The sequence below is a fragment of the Engystomops pustulosus genome, chromosome 4, assembly GCF_040894005.1.
Source record: "Engystomops pustulosus chromosome 4, aEngPut4.maternal, whole genome shotgun sequence".
In the NCBI taxonomy this organism is placed as follows: domain Eukaryota; kingdom Metazoa; phylum Chordata; class Amphibia; order Anura; family Leptodactylidae; genus Engystomops; species Engystomops pustulosus.
This window is the reverse complement of record NC_092414.1, coordinates 89639473-89660844: the sequence shown is the minus strand read 5'-3', so window position 1 is coordinate 89660844 and position 21372 is coordinate 89639473. Positions and strand designations below refer to the sequence as shown.

At 41.7% G+C, this 21372-nt stretch overlaps 2 protein-coding genes and 1 long non-coding RNA gene across 5 annotated transcripts in view; 1 reads left to right on the top strand and 2 right to left on the bottom strand.

Annotated features, from left to right (window-relative positions):
- The window catches only part of LOC140126806 (uncharacterized), a 36844-nt gene extending 31947 nt beyond the window's left edge, over positions 1-4897 (bottom strand). The window contains exon 1 of the long non-coding RNA XR_011854900.1: positions 4566-4897. This is a non-coding gene — a long non-coding RNA (uncharacterized lncRNA). The remainder of the gene's footprint in view (positions 1-4565) is intronic.
- YEATS4 (YEATS domain containing 4) lies at positions 4605-14173 on the top strand. Its single transcript, XM_072146674.1, has 7 exons — positions 4605-4813; positions 10267-10386; positions 11422-11488; positions 11666-11760; positions 12219-12311; positions 13724-13811; positions 13891-14173. The coding sequence occupies exons 1-7, from the start codon at positions 4763-4765 to the stop codon at positions 14058-14060; spliced, it is 684 nt and encodes a 227-aa protein (XP_072002775.1). The 5' UTR covers positions 4605-4762; the 3' UTR covers positions 14061-14173.
- Positions 14174-14384: 211 nt separating this feature from the next.
- The window catches only part of NUP107 (nucleoporin 107), a 32272-nt gene continuing 25284 nt past the window's right edge, over positions 14385-21372 (bottom strand). For all 3 annotated transcript variants that reach the window (XM_072146671.1, XM_072146672.1, XM_072146673.1), the window contains exons 25-28: positions 19805-19930; positions 17999-18112; positions 15879-16046; positions 14385-14551 (exon numbers count right to left, since the gene is read on the bottom strand). In XM_072146671.1, coding sequence (XP_072002772.1) covers positions 14444-14551; positions 15879-16046; positions 17999-18112; positions 19805-19930 — 516 coding nt within the window. In that variant the 3' untranslated portion in view covers positions 14385-14443. The remainder of the gene's footprint in view (positions 14552-15878; positions 16047-17998; positions 18113-19804; positions 19931-21372) is intronic.

Genomic DNA, 21372 nt, shown 5'->3' with positions numbered 1-21372 from the left:
TGCCCGGGGCCGTGCGATCATCTTCTGTGTGCCGGGTCCCTGCATGCTCACTGTGTTACATTACACAGTGTAATACATCTGTGAAGAAGAATAGCTTGAACAAGAATCAGTGGATCGCTTGTTCAAGCTAACTTGTAAAAGTGAATAAAAACAGTTACCATTGAATAAAAACATTTTTTAATAAAAAGAATTAATTAACCCCTAGGGGACACAGCCTATTTTGGCCTTAAGGACGCGGCCCCATTCTTCAAATCTGACCTGTGTCACTATAAGTGGTTATAGCTTTGGAACGCTATGAGATATCCAGGGGATTTTTAGATTGTTTTCTCGTGACACATTGTACTTCAAATTAGTTTAAAAATTTGGATGATATCTTTTGTGTTTAGTTATGAAAAAAAACAAAATTTGGAAAAAAATTGGAAAAATTCTTTATTTTCAACGTTCTAAATTCTCTACTTTTGATGCAGATAGTCATAGCTCCCAAATAAATTCATAACTTACATTTCCCAAATGTCTGCTTTATGTTGGCATGGTTTTTTAAGATTCCACATATTTTACTAGAATGTTATGAGGCTCAGAATTTAGGTATCATTTTTCACATTTTTTGTAAAATCACCAAAACCCGCATTTAGATGGACCTGCTCAACTTCTAATTGACACTGAGAGGCCTAAATAATAGCGAGACTCGTAAATTACCCCATTATGGAAACTACACACCTCAACGTATGAAAAACCACTTTTAAGAAGTTTGTTAACGCTTTACGTGTTTTATAGGGGTTAAAACAAAATGGAGGTGCAGTCTGCAAATTGTAATATTTTTTCACAATACACCCATTTTGGGTGGAAAATTAAACATTTACAATGGATTAAATGAATAAAGGCTCCACAAAGTTTGTTACCCAATTTCTCCCGAGTACACGGATACTCTATATGTGGTGGTAACCTGCTGTATGGGCGCACCGCCGGGCATAGAAGGGAAGGAGGCGCCATCCAGAGCAGATTTGCTATGTCACATTGTACAGGCTATAATTTTTTTCTTTTTTTTTAATGTGGACCTATAGGGGCTTATTTCTTTTGCCACATGAGATGCACTTTTCTGGTACGTAATTTGGGGGAATCTATAGGCTAATTGGTGAGATTTTATTAACTCTTTGTTGGTGGAGGAAATGAAAATCATCACTTTTCAGGAAGATTTTTATGGGGTTTTTTTTTTTGCCCGTTTACCATACCATAAAAATAGTATATTATTTTTATTCTATGGGTCGCCACGATTACAAAAAGACCTCATTTATATAGATTTTTTATTTTTTTCCCATTTTTACTGCATAAAAAGTAATTTGGCAAAAATGTTGTTAATTTTAGCATCACCGTCTTTCATATGCATAACTTTTTTATTTTTTGCCTCACAAATCTGTTTAAGGGCTTATTTTTTGCGAGAAGGATTGTTCTTTTTAGTGGTCTTATTTTAGAGTGCATAACATTTTTTAAATCCCTTTTTAGAGCATTTTTATAGGGTATTAATTGAAAATGATCTTTTTTCTGGAGCTTTTTTTTGTTTTGTTTTTTACGGGGTTCACTTTGCGGATCTAATAACGATTCTGTTTTATTATGCAGATTGTTACGGACGCAGGGATACCAAATATGTGGGGTTTTGTGTATTTTATTCAATTGTACTGAATAAAAACCAATTTGGAGAAAATCTTGTTCATTTTAGCATCACCATCTTTTCATATGCATAACTTTTTTATTTTTCGGCTGACAAATCTGGTTAGGGGCATATTTTTTGCGAGAAGAGTTGTTCATTTTAGTGGGCTTATTTTGGAGTGCATAACATTTTTTAAATTACTTTTTAGAGCATTTTTTGATAGGGTATAATTAAAAATTATCTTTTTTCGGAACGTTTTTGCGTTTTTTTTTCTACGGCGTGTACCGTGCGGGTCCAGTAATGATTCTGTTTTATTATACAGATTGTTACGGACGCGGCAATACCAAATATGCGGGGTTTTTTGTGTTTTTGTGGTTTTTATACTTTATTAAGTGTTTTTATGGGAAAGTGACATTTTAGGGGCTTATATTTTTATGTATTTATTTTTTATTTATTATAATGTGTAGTGTTAACTGTTTTTGCATATTTTTACTTATACATACTTGAACTTAAACCAGTGATGCTCTGATCACTGGTTTAAGTTCAATACACTGCTCTACAATACTATTTTATTGTAGAGCAGTGTAAACTGTCTGAGCAAGCTTGCGCATGCTCAGACAGTTTACAGCCAGACCCGGAAGGGGTCTGGCTGCCATGGAGACCGGGCAGCTCCGGGGCACATGCCAGTCCTCGGAGCTGCCCAGAAGTGGATCGGATCCCCCGGTAAGCGGCACGGGGGATCCGATCCACAACGCAAACACCCTTACACGCCGCGGTCATGTTTGACCGCGGCGTGTAAGGGGTTAACACCCGCGATCGGAGCCGGCTCCGATCGCGGGTGTTAGCGCAGGCTGTCAGCTGTACTAGACAGCTGACAGCCGCTGCTTCTGGTACCGGCTCCGTTCGTGAGCCGGTGCCAGAAGCAGGACGTTATAGAACGTCCCCGTGCGCTAAGCATCTAGCCCCGGGGACGTACTATAACGTCCTGGTGCGCCTAGGGGTTAAATAAAGTTAAAGTCCCCTAAACACAAACATTCCCTATACACATGTAATAAAGTAAAAAAACCCACAAAATCGCCAAAAAACCCCACATATTTGGTATCGCCGCATCCGTAACAATCTGTACAATAACTCAGAAACATTATTGGGCCTGATTGGTGAACGCCATAAAAACAAAACACGAAAAACACGCCAAAAATTTACATTTTTCATAAAATCTCTTCACAAAAATGTTCAATAGTGATCAAAAAAAGTTATGTGCGCCAAAATGGTACCAATTGAAAGGACAACTGAACACGTAAAAAATAGGCCCTAAACCAGCTCTGTCAACCAAAAAATATTAAAGTTACATCTCCAAAAAGATGGCGATGCAAAAACAAGTGAGATTTCCTCTATATTTTTAGTGTACGGTGTACGACCCCCAAAAAATACAAAAAGAAAGGAAACCAAAATTGACAATTTTCTTTTCACCCATACATTCAAGAGTTAATAAAATCTCATCAATAAGCTAATGACCTACTAAAATGAAATACAGGCGGTCCCCTACTTAAGGACACCCGACTTACAGACAACCCATAGTTACAGACGGACCCCTCTGCCCACTGTGACCTCTGGTGAAGCTCTCTGGATGCTTTAAAATAGTCCCAGATTGCAATGATCATCTTAAAATTGTCTGCAATGAAGCTTTATTGATAATCCTTGGTCCCATTACAGCAAAAAAATTTGAAACTCCAATTGTCACTGGGGCAAAAAAAAAAAATAGTCGGGAACTACAATGATAAAATATACAGTTTCGACTTACATACAAATTCAACTTAAGAACAAACCTACAGTCCCTATCTTGTATGTAACCCGGGGACTGCCTGTATTTGTAAAGTACATCTCATGTCGCAAATATGTCCGAATTGCCAAAAAATAAAGATTGTATAGCCAATAAAAAGTGACAATGCATAATCTGCTATGAATGGCGCAGCTTCCCTTCAATGCCCTGGTGTGTGCCGGTACAGCAGGTTACCACCACATATGGGGTATATTTAGAAGCGGGAGGGAATGGGTATCAAATTTTGTGGAGCGTTTTGGTATTTTATCCGCTGAGAATTTGTATCCGATTTTGTTTTAACCCCTGTAAAACAATTAAAGGGTTAACAAACTTCATAAAAGTTGTTTTATGTACGTTGAGGGGCGTAGTTTCTATAATGGGGTAATTTATGGGGTTTACTTTCATTTAGGTCTCTCAAAATGACTTGAAACCTGAGCAGGTCCCTCAATAGCAGGATTTTGCGTTTTTTATGAAAATGTGAAAAATCGCACCTAACGTTCAAAGCCCCATAACATCCTACAAAAATAAGAGTATGTATAAAAAACCATGTCCACATAAGGTAGACATGTTAGTTATTAAGTTTTTTTTGCTGTTATGACTATGTGTGGAAAAAGTACAACATTTTGAAGTTTGAAAATCGAGAATTTTTCCAAATTTTCACCAAATATCTGATTTTCTCATAAGTAAATGCAAAACTTAACACCAAAATTTTTCAACTAACATGAAGTACAAAGTGTCACGAGAAAACAATTTTATAATCACTTGGATATGTTAAAGCGTTTCAAAGTTATAACCATTTATAGTGACACAGGGCAGATTTGAAAAAATGGGCCGTGTCAGGAAGGTGAAAAGTGGCTCTGGCGAGCAGAATTGTTTTAGTTGCCCGTGGCAACCAATGAGAGTTTAGTTATATTTTCACCACAGCGGCTTATAAAATGAAAGCTGAGATCTGATTGGTTTCCATGGGCAGGTTGAACAGTTTGCAGACACTTCTGGTAAACGTCCCCCTAGTCTCGGTCTCCCTCATGTACGTCGCCCCTCCCCCTCTTCCGTCGCTGTGCGCGCTAGTTGTTGTGACTGGCTGGACTGTACCATTCTTACAATGAAATAGGAGGGTTCCAAGCACCGCAGAAGGTTTGTATGAGCCCTCAGCTCACGGCTTCTGACAGTGAAATTGCCGCAGCTCTTTGTACGGTGTGTGCTATCTTGTCGGTGCTGTCCGGTCGCTCACTGCAGTGAGTGGCGCTAGCTCGTCCGTGAGCTGCTCTTGCCCCTCCCCGGCCGCCTCCCGCTTCAATATGTTCAAGAGGATGGCTGAATTCGGCCCGGACTCCGGAGGGAGAGTTAAGGTGAGGGGGCCTGGACCCTCCTGTGTGGCCGGCCGTGGCCGGGTCCTGGACCCACAGAAGGCTTTGTCTGGAGGTCGTGTACACACACGCGGGTCCTGTGTCACGGGCTTGCCCTCATTATTAGTATAAAACACTTTTAGTTTCGCAGCGAGGTGCCGTGTAGCAGAGAGGCCATGCGTGTAGCTGCCGTGTAAACAATAGGCTTTCACTATAGTGTACAACGATGTAGCCTTCGCCTCAGCGCTATGATGGAAGTAGTAGTCTGCAAAAGTCATTTTAGCAGAGACTACTACCTCCATCGGGCTCCTCTTGTTGTAGTGTAGCTATACAATTCTAACATCCTGCAACCATCACCAGACCTAAAACTTGTGTGTGATCTCCTCTGAGACCATATCCAGCCCCATTTGTAGTGAGGGGCAGATGACAGGAGGGGATGTGATGACCCTGATGCTACACATACACTAATAATAATAATAGCTGTGATCTCCTGATAAACAGTACTACATATCCCAGCATGTCCTCCGCAGGTTCCCATTCCTTCCATGGCTCTAGCCCTTCCACCCTTTGTAAGCTCGCACCATCACATCCTTTGTTCTCGTAAGCAGATGCTTTGATACTGGCTTTGTGTTTCCAGGGTAACAGTGGAGGGCTCTTATCTGGTCCGATATTAAAGCCCATTAAAACATTGGTTTCTCCAGTCTGCTTTATAGCAAATTTGCACAATATTTGATACATTTTGAGTGTTAGGTTGGTAATGCCCACTTTGCCATCAACTTTTCTACAGTTCAGTGTGCGGCTTCAAATAATTTATTTGTGTTTGTGCATTTTGACACCAGTATTCAGGAGGGCAAGGCTATACAAATTCCCCCCTCTGTGTGGTTTTTTTTATTTCCACACCTTCATGCCCTCATTTATATTCATGGTTATGGTAACCCCTTTGACTCATTATTGTAAATGGAGTAACTGTATGGCCAAATGGGCAGATATTTAGTTTACTTGGAAGCAGGGCAGCCATCAGGAAATTCGGGGCCCCATACAGCAAAAGTGTCTGGGCCCCAACACACCCCAAAACCGAACAAGCCTCCTGCCCCCCGCAGTGACCTTTCACAAACAGGGTTTGAGGCCTGTTGCTACGACAAGGCACACTCTTCTGGTAGATTGCCAATAGGAGTCATACTATTGAACGTTAGGTGCAATTTTTCACATTTTCATAAAAAAAGCTAAATCCTGCTATTGAGGGACCTGCTCAGGTTTCAAGTCACTTTGAGAGGCCTAAATAAAGTAAAACCCCATAAATTACTCCATTATAGAAACTACACCCCTCAACGTACGTAAAACAACTTTTATGAAGTTTGTTAACCCTTTAATTGGTTTACAGGGGTTAAAACAAAATCGGATGCAATTTCGAAATTACATTTTATTTGGCTAAATTAATGTGTTTTTCATAAAATGTACAAATTCTCAGTGGATAAAATTCCAAAACGCTCCTCAAAATTTGATCCCCCATCTCTCCCGCGTATAACAATACCCCATATGTGGTGGTAACCTGCTGTATGGGCACACGCCAGGGCATTGAGGGGGAGCTGCGCCATTCAGAGCAGATTATGCATTGTCACTTTTTATTGGCTATACAATCTTTATTTTTTTGGCAATTTGGACATTTAAGGGCTTATTTTTTGCGACATGAGATGCACTTTACAAATACTTCATTTAAGTGGGTCTATAGCTTTTCGATGAGATTTTATTAACTCTTTAATGTATGGAGGAAAAGAAAATTGTCAATTTGGGGTTTCTTTTTTTTGTATATTTTGGGGGTCGTACACCATACACTAAAAATACTATAATATTTTCATTCTATAGATCACTACGATTACGGTGATACCTCATTTATATAGTTTTTCATTTATTTTTACAATTTTACTGGAGAAAAACTAATACAGAGGAAATCTTATTTGTTTCTGCATCGCCATCTTTTCGGGAACTTAACCTTAATATTTTTTGGTTGACAGAGCTAGTTTAGGGCTTATTTTTTACGTGTTGAGTTGTTCTTTCAATTGGTACCATTTTGGGGCACATAACTTTTTTTGATCACTTTTTAGAACATTTTTGTAAAGGGATTTTATGAAAATTTATATTTTTGGCGAGTTTTTCGGGTTTTGTTTTTACGGCGTTCACCGTACGGGTCCAATAATGTTTCTGACTTATTGTACAGATTGTTACGGACGCGGTGATACCAAATATGTGGGGGGTTTTGGTGATTTTCAGGTATTTTTACTTTATTAGATGTGTATAGGGAATGTTTGTGTTTAGGGGACTTTAACTCTATTTAATTAATTATTTTTATTAAAAATTGTGTTTATTCAGTGTTTTTAACTTTTTTTTCTTTACTTTTACAGGTTAGCTTGAACAAGTGATCCACTGATCACTTGTTCAAGCTATTCTTCACCTAATACAGTGTAATACAGATGTATTACACTGTATTATGTGAAACACTGAGCATGCTGCGCATGCTCAGTGTGTCACAGCCGGGTCCTGCCAGGAGGCACGGACCCGGCACCCGGAAGAAGATCGCGCAGCCCCGGGCACCGGCAGTCCCGGGGCTGCGATCAGAGCAGCGGGACCCCCCCGGTAAGCGCCGCGGGGGGGTCCGAATCCTGTTAAATGCCCCTAGCACGCCGCGGTCAGCGCGACCGCGGCGTGTTAGGGGTTAACACCCGCGATCGGAGAAATCTCCGATCGCGGGTGTTAGAGGAGGGTGTCGGCTATAATATATAGCCGACACCCGCAGCTTCTGGCCCCGGCTCCCGCACCGGCCGGGCCCCCCCCCCCCTAGTGTCTTAGAGTCCGGGCCCCATAGGGCAGTACCAGTTGTACTGCCCTATCGGCGGCCCTGCTTGGAAGTATTGTACTATCACGGTATTGCTGACCAGAGAACCTGGAAACTGGTGACTGTCTCCAGGTTCCTGCTGTGATTTCTGCAGTCAGTGTGGAATATAGTTTGGACCTTTGCCTGATGACATACAGACAGTCCCCGGGTTACGTACAAGATAGGGTCCAGACAGGGCCGACAGGCAGCATATTTGCTGCCTGAGGCGAATATTAAAATGCTGAAAACTTTACTAACAATTAACATACTCACAGGCAACTCCCTGACACTGTGTGACTGACTACAGGATCTGAGAGTCATTAGTGGCATCTAGTACCTTAGAGATGACAATTTCTTCCATCAGTAGAACTTTATTCCGGGTTCTCCAATCCATGACGTATCACTGCTGAGTTCACGGCCGGATATCTTCAGCTCCGTGCAGCATCTCCACCCGGCGTCACTAAAATACCACAGTCACTTACAGTATGAAGTCTCCTGGATAACAACACTGCGCTCCTAAATAATATATACTCACAACACAACTGTCCGCATGCTCCACACATATAAAACATCCCTTCATTATATATAAATATTCTACTGGAATTATAGCGTGCACAGCACCAATCAATATACAACACCCCCAATTTATTAATACAGACCCCCCCCCCCCCCAAACATTTGTTTTACATGATGCAAAGTAATCTATTTTATCTTATGAATAATATATCCCACCCAGTTATTATGTTACATGTGAATTTATATAGAGTACTACCCTGATTAATGTAAATATATAGCACCCCCTAATGAATATATATATATATATATATATAATTAATTTATTTTTATAGGCCCCCCAGTATAAACAGTATCCAGCCCCATATAAATATATACAGCCCCCCCCCAGAATAAACAGAATCTGGCCCCATATAAATATTTACAGCCCCCCCCCAGAATAAACAGAATCTGGTCCCATATAAATATATACAGCCCCCCCAAAATAAACAGAATCTGGCCCCGCATATAAATATATACAGACCCCCCCCCCAGTATAATCAAAATCTGCCCCCCATATAAATATATACAGCCCCCCAGAATAAACAGAGTATGCCCCCCATATAAATATATACAGCCCCCCCCCAGTGTAATAAGAATTTGTCCCCCCATATAAATATATACAGCCCCCCCCCCCCCCAGGAAAAATGGGATCTGGCCCCTTACAAATGTACACAGCCTCCCCAGTAAAAAAGTATATATAGAAGACCCCCCCCCCCACTCCGTTACAGCAGTAATCGCCCCCTAATATATATATGGCCACATTTAATTATTAATTGGACAATAAAAGTAATAAAACTTGTACTTACCTCACGGCAGGGTGCTCCCACGGCGCGGCTCCCATATTCACGCGGCTCTTCTGGCAGCCGCGGCTCCGCTGAGTGACACAGGCGCGTGACGTCATCATCCGCCGCCTGTGTCACTGCACTGTACGGAGCAACGCCAGCAGCCGTAAAGGCGCTGCGCCGCTCCGTATGTAAATCGCACCTGTTTCTTAAAGAGACAGGTGCGATTTATCTGAAGGGAGATTCGGGCGCCTGAATCGCCCACATTGGAGCTGCAAAGTGCCGCTTTTAAAGAGGGCCGCATTCTGCCGCCCGAGGCGAGATTTTCATCTCGCCTCATGGCAGATGCGGCCCTGGGTCCAGAGGTTTGTTCTTAAGTTGAATTTGTATGCAAGTCGAAACTGTATATTTTATAATTGTAGATCCAGACAAAAAAAAATTGTCCCCAGTGACAATTGGAGTTTAAACATTTTTTGCTGTAATGGGACCAAGGATTATCAATAAAGCTTCATTACAGACACCTTACAGCTGATTATTGCAATCTGGGACTATAGTAAAGCATCCAGGGAGCTTCACCAGGGGTCACAGTGGGCAGAGGGGTCCGTCAGTAACTATGGGTGGTCTGTAAGTCAGGTGTCCTTAAGTAGGGGACCGCCTGTACTGCAGTAAATTGGGCTCTGCTAAAAGTAGTTTAGTACTGATTCAGAAAGCCGTATTTTCTATGGGTATCTGAAAGTCAAAATCGGGAGTGGAACATAGTCACAAATCATATCCTTATTTTCTATTAAAGGAAACCTGTAACAAAGTCACATCAAAATTAGCTTGAAGGAGTTAGGCTGGAGGGGGAGAGACATTTTAGACGTCCATAGCTTGGGCTCCACAGCGGCTTGAACAATGGTATAATGTGGTATAATTAATATGAGAATTTCATCTTTCAACCTACATCATACTTATGTGAGCAACAGAACCAGGGCTCAAATCTACTCATCTAGTTTTGGCTAACTATCATGAGGCAAAATACTGATCAGAATACTGCTGTCTGAATTGTGTCCATAAATGCAGATTTGGGGTTTCTCCAGTATTTTGCTGTATGTAACTATGCTCCTGTCTGCTCCCCCATATAAGGCCAGGTTTAGTATCTAGTGCAAGGATTAAAAAAAAAAAACAACTCATGTATGCTGTACAATACTCATTGTCTCATCTATGTGTGTGGTTTTTTTGTTTTTACTTTTCTTTCTCCCTGATTTTAGGGAGTTACAATTGTGAAACCTATAGTTTATGGAAATGTTGCACGTTACTTCGGTAAGAAGAGAGAAGAAGATGGCCATACCCACCAGTGGACAGTTTACGTAAAACCATATCGGAATGAGGTACAAGACTCCGTTGTTGTTTTTTTTTGTGTCAATTATTGATATAGAATAGTGATATAGGAAAGACAACTGTATACCTATAAAAAGCAACAGATTTGCATATCTTTCTCCTGTGTTTTATTAACAAACTGTAATTACATTTTCTATTACAAAAAAAAGCTACAAGTAATAACTGTACATAGGCCCAAATCACTAGGTTTATTGCATTCTGCGTGTACAAGCTTTAATTTTTAATGGGGAAAATGTAAATTATTATAAGATTTAAAAGGAAATCTACCACCAGGATGAAGGATTGTAAACCAAGCACACTTACATGCAGGTGAGCCCTGAGGGGCTCTAGGTTCTATTAACAGTTATGGAGCCCCTCAGGCTTACTTCTTGTTACTAAAATGAGACTTTAAAAATAACACAAGGGTATTAGGAGCTTAAAGAGCAGATCCAGGTGGGGGCACATGCCACTATGTCAGTGTGCTAGATCTAAAATCCTTCACCCTGGTGGTAGATTTACTTTAACCCCTTAAGGAGGAGCCCAGTTTGCACGTTAAAGGCTCAATCTGTTTTTTTTTTTTTCTTGTTGTTTTTTTTTTTTTTTTAATCTGACCAATGTCTCTTCGAGTGGTAATAACTTTTTAACACTTATCAAACAGTTTTTTGAGATTTTCTTGTGACGCATTTTATATTAGTAGTATAATTTTGCTGATTGATTGGGGTTTTTCTGGCGGTAAAATTCAGCTTTTTAAAAAAATTTTAATTTTTTCTAACTTTCAAATGTTCTAGATTTTTTTGACAAAAAGTCATTCTACAAACACTTTTTTTTGTAGAAAACTTTAGCCATTTATCTTTCCATTTCCACCCCTAATACTCATCACCCTGTTGCAAGAGAAGCAGGAAGCGCTCGATATATCGGACGTTGAGCGCTAAAGGGTTAAATAGATGCCGAAAAATGTGGTGACTCTGCCATGTTGTAGGCCCCAAGGTTATGATGTTCCTTATTTACTATTCTGGCATTAATGCCTGATTTCTAATGTTTTTCAGGACATGTCTGCTTATGTTAAGAAAATTCAGTTTAAACTGCATGAAAGCTATGGAAATCCCTTGAGAGGTAGAGTTATACATTCTCTTGTTAATGACAGCACTAATGTTGTGGTAACCTTGGTGCCACTGGGGCACCTGGAGTGGTGGAAGCAGAGCCTTTGGTTGTGATCCACTGACTTAAACAAAAGTGAGACATTACATAATATTGAAAGTGAGTTTACTTTTTTTTTTTTTAATTTTATAGTTGTTACTAAGCCTCCTTATGAAATTACCGAGACTGGATGGGGTGAATTCGAGATCATTATAAAAATATTTTTCATTGATCCAAATGAAAGGCCTGTAAGTATTCTTGTTGCTAGGATGCAAGGTAATTTATCTGATTATGAAATTGCGTGTGAATGGGACAGGTTACTTGCATTAGGCACCCCAACCCAATATGGGTTGCTGTTATCACCCAGTATTATCAAATTGATTTGTCTATAGTTAGATTGAATAGTAGTAGCTATGTGATGGATTTTACATAAAATCTATGCACTTGTTACTTCTGTAAGGCCAGCACTTCACAACCACTGTGCATCATAGTGATTGATATGAGATGCAAGGATCCTCTCCTTCCCCAATATCTAGCGATAGCAGATTGGCGCTGCTGTTCTGTGGGTAGTGATTACATAATATATCACTATGGTGCATGGAGTCTCATCCTCTGCACTGTGGTTAGCTAATAGAGTCATGGACGGACCATGGTTCCTGGATGTGCATGTGCTCAGTACTGTGACTCATGTATATTCTCTCTTTAGGTCACTTTGTATCATTTGCTGAAATTATTTCAGTCTGATACGAACGCCATGCTGGGAAAGAAGACTGTGGTGTCAGAGTTTTATGATGAAATGGTAAGAAATAATCTGTGCCTTAGACCACAACATAATGAAATTGATCTCTGCCAGGAACTGGTGAGCTAAATGGCTCTTCTTGGTCCCTTCATCATGTTGTGTGTGTAGTCAGGGAGATACTTATCAGTGCTTCTATGCCAGAAAATAGAATTTTTGTGGAGGCTACACCACTTCCATGCCATGTGGGGGTGTTCTAGGCCATTGCCCTAGCCTGCAGGCTTTCCATAACAATTCCATTGCCTGGCGGTGGGTGGGGTCTGTCATACAGAGGCTGTGCATACAGAGTGCCAGCTGTGATGATTGTCCCCCATAGCCTCTATTCAATCTTCCATTAGATCAGGGGACAGGAACCTTCTTGGCTGGGAGAGCCATAAGCGCCACACATTTTAAAATATAATTCTGCGAGAGCTGTACAATATGTTTAAAGGGTCTCTGACAGAGCAATCGCTCCAGCAGTCATCAGTACAGCAAGGAGTGTTCCTCCCTGCTCTACTAAGCCACCACTGGACAAAAGCAATGGTAATTGCCTTTAAAATAAAAAATAGATAATTTACATTGGAGCTTGCAATGCAGGACATCTCATCCAGCACACTGGCTTTTTAAAGTGCATGCCCGGATCTGGCTTCTTCCCACCTGACGATGAGAGATGCCAGCTTTCAGGCATGCACAGAAGAAAGCAGCTGTCCTCCCAATACACATTCATTTAAGTGTCTGCGCCAGTTTTCTGGTGACTTTGCACTGGATAGAACATCTTTGGAGTTTCGCACATGTATTTATAATGTGTCTGTGTCAGTTTTGTGTTGCGGCTGCTGTGTCCCACAAGACAGAAAAATCTGCACTTAAAGCGGCTGTTACTGCTTAGTCGTACCGTGCCCCACAATTTTGTCTTGGGTCCCAGCAATAACATGTCTCAGCTGCTGCAGAATCTCACATTAATGTAGAAATGCAGTGGCAGGGGAAGGACTTCTCTGGCTGATTCCTGCCGACTCCTTCTCAGGTGCTGGAGGAGTATGAAGCTCTCTCCTCTGTATGAATCTACCGCACTGCTACATCCAGTGTGGGGATTGGCTGCAGGCAGACAGTCTCCTCCCCTGCCTCTCACACAGATGAAGCTGCTGCAAGGAAGGAGAGGGAGGGGCCGGGCCCTAAATTAACCCTACGTACCCCTGCCATGCCGATTACATCCAGGGGCCTAACTACAGCCGGGGGCACAACAGGGGCCCTGGACATACGGCCAAATACAGGCTCCTGTTCTTGGGAGGCACCATAGTAGCTGCTACGGCTGTAGTTATGCCCCTAGATAGGAGCTCCGGCTGCAAGCCAGATATGGCCATCAAAAGAGCCACAGGTTCCTGACCCCTGCATTAGATTTTTCTTCTACCCCTGTTTATTTTATGGTTTGATCATTGTAGATTTTCCAAGACCCTACAGCAATGATGCAACAACTTCTAACTACATCCCGCCAATTGACCCTTGGTGCATATAAACACGAAACAGAATGTAAGTAATTAGATATATTTGTGGTTATCTATATTATATCTAACCTTGATTAACCAAATGCAATGCCTTTTATTTTTAGTCACTGAACTAGAAACGAAAACTAGAGAAAAGTTAGACGCAGCCAAGAAGAAGACAAGTTTTGAAATATCCGAGTTAAAAGAGAGGCTAAAAGCTAGCCGAGAGACTATTAATGGCCTGAAGAGTGAGATAAAGAAGCTTGAAGAAGATGATCAGTCTAAAGATATATAGACAAACTGTTTCTGGATGCCTGTACAGATATGATGCTTATGTTTGTTTGCAAATCCTTGTAAATACATTTTTATTTTATAGCATTAAAAGTGATCATGTGCTGACATTAGAAAGCATATATCCCATCCTTTGATACTGCCAAGGACAAAATGGAGAGTGCTATGGATCTAACTATAGTCTAGCGCTGGAGATGCTGCCATGAGTGAAGCCACAGCTTCAGTGACATAATTGTATGCCAAGGTGGAGGTTACTGCAACACAAGAGTAGCTTCCCCAACCAATTTCTAGAGTATGATACCCTTTATTTTAGAAAACTGCTACACAATACAAAACACTATCTTTATTTTTCATACAAAATTACAATACCAAATCATTGTGTCAACTTTAGGGTTGATTTTCATATCCCAGAGGATCAAGCTGTAAATCTAACAACCTTAAGGATGATTCTCTGAGTTTTTGAAGGAGTTTCTTTAGTTCTGACTTGGAGAAAACCTATAGACAAAGTGATAAGAAATAGATTGGAGATTTATATTTGTAACCATTATTAAACAGGCATGCATTTTGCCTGAGGCATTCAAAAACATAATAAATGCACTGTATGTACACAGCCTTACAAATAATGGAGCCTCTAAAACTTTTAAAACATACAGCGACTGCTCAATGTAGTCAATGGGGTTATTGGGCATCATGAATGTTACTATTTAATGCAACATAACAGGGGCTTCCTTGCAGATTTGGTGAGTATTTCGTATCACCATTTGGCTGACGTTTATTACATCCATTTCTTATTCACATGAATGAGACAAGGATTCTGGATTTTTTTTTTTTTTTTTTTTAAGTATGATAAACCAGGGGGCACTTGTCGTATATACTCAAGTATAACTTGGAAAATCTGACTCAAATATAAGCCTAAGGTGGGAAATGCATTGTCACAGCCTCCCTCCATTTTATAGCCTGCCAGCCCCTTTTGCAACACATTTGTGAAAGGATTTCTAGTTTTGAGGGGTTAAAGTTACAAAAACTGTAGAACCGAGTGGTAGAAACTGACCTTTTTCCAGAGCCCTTCCGTGCCGCAGCTTCACAGGTTGTCACATTCTGAATGAGGACAGAACCCTCCCACTGTGTTTATTGCAGCCAAGATTACAGGAAGTGCAGGGTGTAGGGGGAGACAGCAGTACATGAAGCCAGAGCACAGAGGGCTTCTGAAACACTAATAGCCCTTCAGACTTAATGGCATAATTTTAAAAGTTAATTTTAGAAAGGAGGTCATGGATAACAAATATAACATTACCACAGTCAGAGTGCCTGGACCTATGAGTAAGTGTCCTTGGTTTATCATGCTTGATTTTGCACCATCTATCCCTTCACTCACTGTAGTTAGACTGCTTAGGGACGGGATGCATGTACAGTGAGCGACGAGGCGCAGCGGACCGCCGTCCCTATCCGTCATGCACAGTGAGCGAAGGGATAGATTGCGCAACGAGATGACAGACGTCATGAGGGGGGGGGATGCAGAGGGAGGATGTGAGAGGTGCACTCTAGAATACAGAGGAGCTGGGGAAATATGCTACTTAGGAAACAGACATTACCTTTTGAAATACAGCAGCCTCCAGGACTTCAGGAGAACCTGCTGGCAGGGTGCTAGGTAAACTTTATGGGTGAATATTGCAACAACAGACCACGAAGGTATGAGAAGACCATGTCTGCTATTCATGTTAGAGTGTCCATGGGAACCTGTCCCCACTAAAATATAGCCTTCTGATGACAGGTTCCCTTTAAGCCTCAATCACATATTGCAGATTTATTATACCCAACCTACCTTGTATAACTTTTGATTCTCAGAGGAGATAACATCAGCCAGTCGGAGGCAGTCTTGGTATTGTTCTGTATTGTGCAGGACTGTATGCAGCAGAAAACACATCATAGGCAGACAAAGGCTCCGAAGCAGTTCCATCTGGTGTTTACGTTCAGGATCTTCTTCTGCATCCTAGGTTACATTGAAGCATTTTAATATACATATTTAGAAAAAAAAATAACTTAATATTACTGTATTCATATCTATGCAGGGGAAAATAGTCACTTTCACAGACTTCTAGTCACCACTGCACCCAAAAGCAAATAGAGATCAGAATTTATTTCTTTCAGTACAATATATACGCACACATTTTTTTAAACCACTTCCTGACACTATGCTCACTCCATAGACACTGGATTCAGACTACAGCAGACACCTACCTCTAATTGCAGTGATGGGTGTCAGCCTGAATTAATACCGTTACAGGAAGTCTACCATCAAAATGAAGCATGATAAACCAGGGACCGTCACTCCTGGATACAAGCACTGTGACTGTAGTAATCTGCTTATATTTGCTATCCATGTCCTTCTTTCAACCTTCAAAATTGGGCTAATGAGCCTGACTGGGTCCTGAGCAGTTCTACCCTCCCTCCGCATTTCCTGCTGCTGCTATATTACACAGGCAGAGGGAGGAGGAGAGAAGGGGCAGACCTGTTCTGCTCGTTGTAACAGCCTGTGCATCTGCAGCACGAAGGGGCTCGGGTAACGTCCCTCTTCTGACTCGTGGGGACCTTCAGAAAGGCGAGTACAGAGTTTATTTTATGTGCCGGGCAGCAGCAGGTTGGCGAGCTGTATTCTGGGTGGAGAGGCAGTGACCAATGCTTTACCCACCCTAGGCTTATACTCAAATCAATAGGTTTCCCCAGTTTTTCTGTGTTAAAATTAGGTACGTGGGCTTATACTTTAGTATATACGGTAATCCCTAAAGTAATAGCAAATAAAACTGCTGGCAACACAAAGTCATGTGAACACCTCTGTGGTGGAACCTGGTGATAAAGAAAATTTTGATTTTAAAAAGTTTTTTTTTTTTAAATTACATTAGAACAGGGGTCCTTAAACTTTTTACATAGGGGGCCGTTCACTGTCCCCCTCAGACCGTTGGAGGGCCGGACTAAAGTTTAAAAATAAATAGCGGTACATGTGACCGCATCCATAATACACTGGCACCCCCCTCAATTATTTAATATACCGGTACTGCACCCCTTTGTGAATTATTTTATATATTGGCCCAATTAATTAATTAATATACTGGGACCTCTTATTGAATATGCCTCCCCCCCATTAATTACTAGACTGCCCCTCATAATTAATTATTTCCTAAGCTGCCCCTCATAATTAATTATTTCCTATTCTGCCCCTCATAATTAATTATTTCCTATTCTGCCCCTCACAATTAATTATTTCCTATACTGACCCCCATAATTAATTATTTCCTAAACTGACCCCCATAATTAATTATTTTCTAAGCTGCCCCTCATAACTAACTATTGGCCCCCAGTCGCCACAATCTTTTTACTGGCCTTTTAAATAAAAAATAAAAACCCTGCACTCACCTAAGTCTCCCGCCGCACATCTTCTATCTTCTTGCCGCGTTCGGGCATGAAGGGGTGCGCGGCCGCGTAATGACGTCATCACGCGGCCGCGCAGCCTAGTTCATGGAGCGGTGTGCACCGGGGTTGTATTGCGGCCACATCGCTCCAGTAATAGTGCTCAAGCGGCCGGTTCTGGCTACATCGAGCACTATACAGTGACGGGCAGGAGCTTCCGGTCTGGACAGACGGAGGCTCCTGCCCGAAAGTTGAAGGCCGCGAGGGCCCGGCGCTGGCTCCCTAAGTGTCGGGGGCCGGATCGAAACAGGCTGTAGTTTGGGGAACCCTGCATTAGAACATAAAATATATTTAAAAGAAAAATGGAAATTCCACCAGCGATTCCCGTCCTGCAAAAAACATGCTTCTGGTGAGAAAGGGTTAACCAATACCAGTGAGCACAAACACTTATTTTCCTATACTATTGCTTTATCCATAAACAGGTGGTCACAAAATTATAGGCAAATGCCATCCATATTGTAGAGGGCAAGGACTTACATCTCTAACATCCACCATCCAGCCTCCATCGACAAACAGCAAAACATTGTAAATCTTTTCTTTTACATCCACTGTTAACACATCAAGATGAGTCTTCCAGGTATTATAATCCATCTAAAAGGAAAGAAAGATTCAGATTACAGGTAAGAAAGGCCCCTGAAGAGGGAAATACAGTGCCTACAAGTAGTATTCAACCCCCTGCAGATTTAGCAGGTTTGATAAGAAGCAAATAAGCTAGAGCCTTCAAACTTCAAACAAGGGCAGGATTTATTAACAGATGCATAAATCTTACAAACCAAAAAGTTATGTTGCTCAGTTAAATTTTAATAAATTTTAAACATAAAAGTGTGGGTCAATTATTATTCAACCCCTAGGTTTAATATTTTGTGAAATAACGTTTGTTTGCAATTACAGCTAATAATCGTCTTTTATAAGACCTGATCAGGCCGGCACAGGTCTCTGGAGTTATCTTGGCCCAATCCTCCATGCAGATCTTCTCCAAGTTATCTAGCTTCTTTGGGTGTCTCATGTGGACTTTAATCTTGAGCTCCTTCCACAAGTTTTCAATTGGGTTAAGGTCAGGAGACTGACTAGGGCACTGCAACACCTTGATTTTTTCCCTCTTGAACCAGGCCTTGGTTTTATTGGCTGTGTGCTTTGGGTCGTTGTCTTGTTGGAAGATGAAATGACAACGCATCTTAAGATCCTTGATGGAGGAGCGGAGGTTCTTGGCCAAAATCTCCAAGTAGGCCGTGCTATCCATCTTCCCATGGTTGCGGACCAGATGGCCAGGCCCCTTAGCTGAGAAGCAGCCCCACAGCATGATGCTGCCACCACCATGCTTCACTGTAGGGATGGTATTCTTGGGGTCGTATGCAGTGCCATCCAGTCTCCTAACGTCACGTGTGTGGTTGGCAACAAAGATCTCGATCTTGATCTCATCAGACCAGAGAACCTTGAACCAGTCTGTCTCAGAGTCCTCCAAGTGATCATGAGCTGTAAACGAGCCTTGACATGACGCTTTGAAAGTAAAGGTACCTTACGTGCTCGTCTGGAACGGAGACCATTGCGGTGGAGTACGTTACTTATGGTATTGACTGAAACCAATGTCCCCACTGCCATGAGATCTTCCCGGAGCTCCTTCCTTGTTGTCCTTGGGTTAGCCTTGACTCTTCGGACAAGCCCGGCCTCGGCACGGGAGGAAACTTTCAAAGGCTGTCCAGGCCGTGGAAGGCTAACAGTAGTTCCATAAGCCTTCCACTTCCGGATGATGCTCCCAACAGTGGAGACAGGTAGGCTCAACTGCTTGGAAAGGGTTTTGTACCCCTTGCCAGCCTTGTGAACCTCCACAATCTTGTTTCTAATGGCCTTGGAATGCTCCTTTGTCTTTCCCATGTTGACCATGTATGAGTGCTGTTCACAAGTTTGGGGAGGGTCTTAAATAGTCAGAAAAGGCTGGAAAAACAGATAATTAATCCAAACATTTGAAGCTCATTGTTCTTTGTGCCTAAACTACTTCTTAATACTTTAGCGGAACCAAACAGAATTCTGGTGGTTTGAGGGGTTGAATAATAATTGACCCACACTTTTATGTTAAAAATTTATTAAAATTTAACTGAGCAACATAACTTTTTGGTTTGTAAGATTTATGCATCTGTTAATGAATCCTGCTCTTGTTTGAAGTTTGAAGGCTCTAACTTATTTGCTTCTTATCAAACCTGCTAAATCTGCAGGGGGTTGAATACTACTTGTAGGCACTGTATATGTAAGCATTCAGAGCACGTGCAGCCTCCTGTAAATACTTGCCTCGTACTTCTTTTCCTTGTGCTCGTAAGCCACTTTCTCTGTGAAGGAAGCGTGTTCTACCAGTCCTGGTTTCTGAGGTGGAGAATTCATGTGCTTAAACCACTCATTAAATGCTTCATGCGCCTCCTGTATGAGAAACACCAATATTGAAGCAACTCATGGTAGAAATGTGCTGCAGACGCTCTGCTGAAAAAACACCCATATGAAAACAGGGAGACCCCTTCTACAAGTGGCAGTGGATGATAAATCTGGTGCAGTATAAGGCTACATTCACACTAACGTATGGGGGACGTATATACGGCCGATATACGTCCCCCATACACTTCTATGGGCGCACGGCACCCTACGGGAGCGGGAAAAAGATAGGACCTGTTGTATCTTTTCCCGTAATACGGCGCCGTGCGCCATAGGTTGCTATGGAGAGGGGCGGGGGTGAGCTGCGCTCTCCTCCTCCTCCTCCTCTCCCCGTACACTGCCGTTGCCCGCTGCAGTACGGTACGGGCGGGCAACGGCAGTGTGAATATAGCCTAAGACAGTCTAATCTAACTAAGTTTTCATAAATCTGCCCAATTGTTTTAATTCCCCTTCACTCCCAGGATGTTGTAGGAATTGTCCAAGATATGTCTTGGCTTTGTTTATAATCATAGGAAAAGCCATCATTGTGCCATCTTGCTTTTCCTACTTTTTGTGTATTGGTAGACTGCACTCGTCTCTGGAGAAGTGGGCTTAGGGGACGTTGGTAGTTCCCATCATGCCAATACTTCATTGTGTTTCAGACCTTGTTGCTTTGACCTTCTTAGTCTATAATTACTGACTGAATCAGGTCACAGAGCCCTCATCCTACAATATAATCATTTCCTCAGGGGTCCTTTACATCTAAAGGTATGAAAAGCCTGTAAGCTTTTAACCCCTTACCGACATGTGACGTAATAGTACGTCACATGTCGGGTCCCGGTACATGGAGAGGGCTCGCGGGCCTCTTTGCTGCATATTGGTGATCGCCGCCGACAAAGGTGCCGGCGGCTTAAAAAAGACCACCATCTTTCCGTGGATCGTCGCTCCCCGTGACGTCATCGGGGAGCGGCGATCCGTCGCCATGGTAGCTTCGGGTCTCACGAAGACCCGAAGCTACTTCGGGTTAACCCATTCATTACAATGTGCTGTCAGCACATTGTAATGTATGAGTAGTAAAATCCCCATATACTGCCATACTGTAGTATGGCAGTATATGATAGGATCTTACAGACACCCTAGGGTTAAAGTACCCTAGGGAGTCTGAAAAATAGTAAAAATAAAAAAAAAGTTAAAATAAAAAAATAATAAAAAAATTCAAATCACCCACCTTTCCCTAGAATTGATATAAATATAAACAGTAAAAATCATAAACACATTAGGTATTGCCCTATCAAAATATGATAACGTTTTTTCACTGCGTTTAACCCCGTAACGGAAAATCGCGCCCAAAGTCGAAAATGGCAGTTTTTTGTCATTTAATTTTTTTTAAAATTCTATAAAAAGTGATCAAAAGGTCATACAGTCCTAAAAATGATAACATTGTAAACGTCATC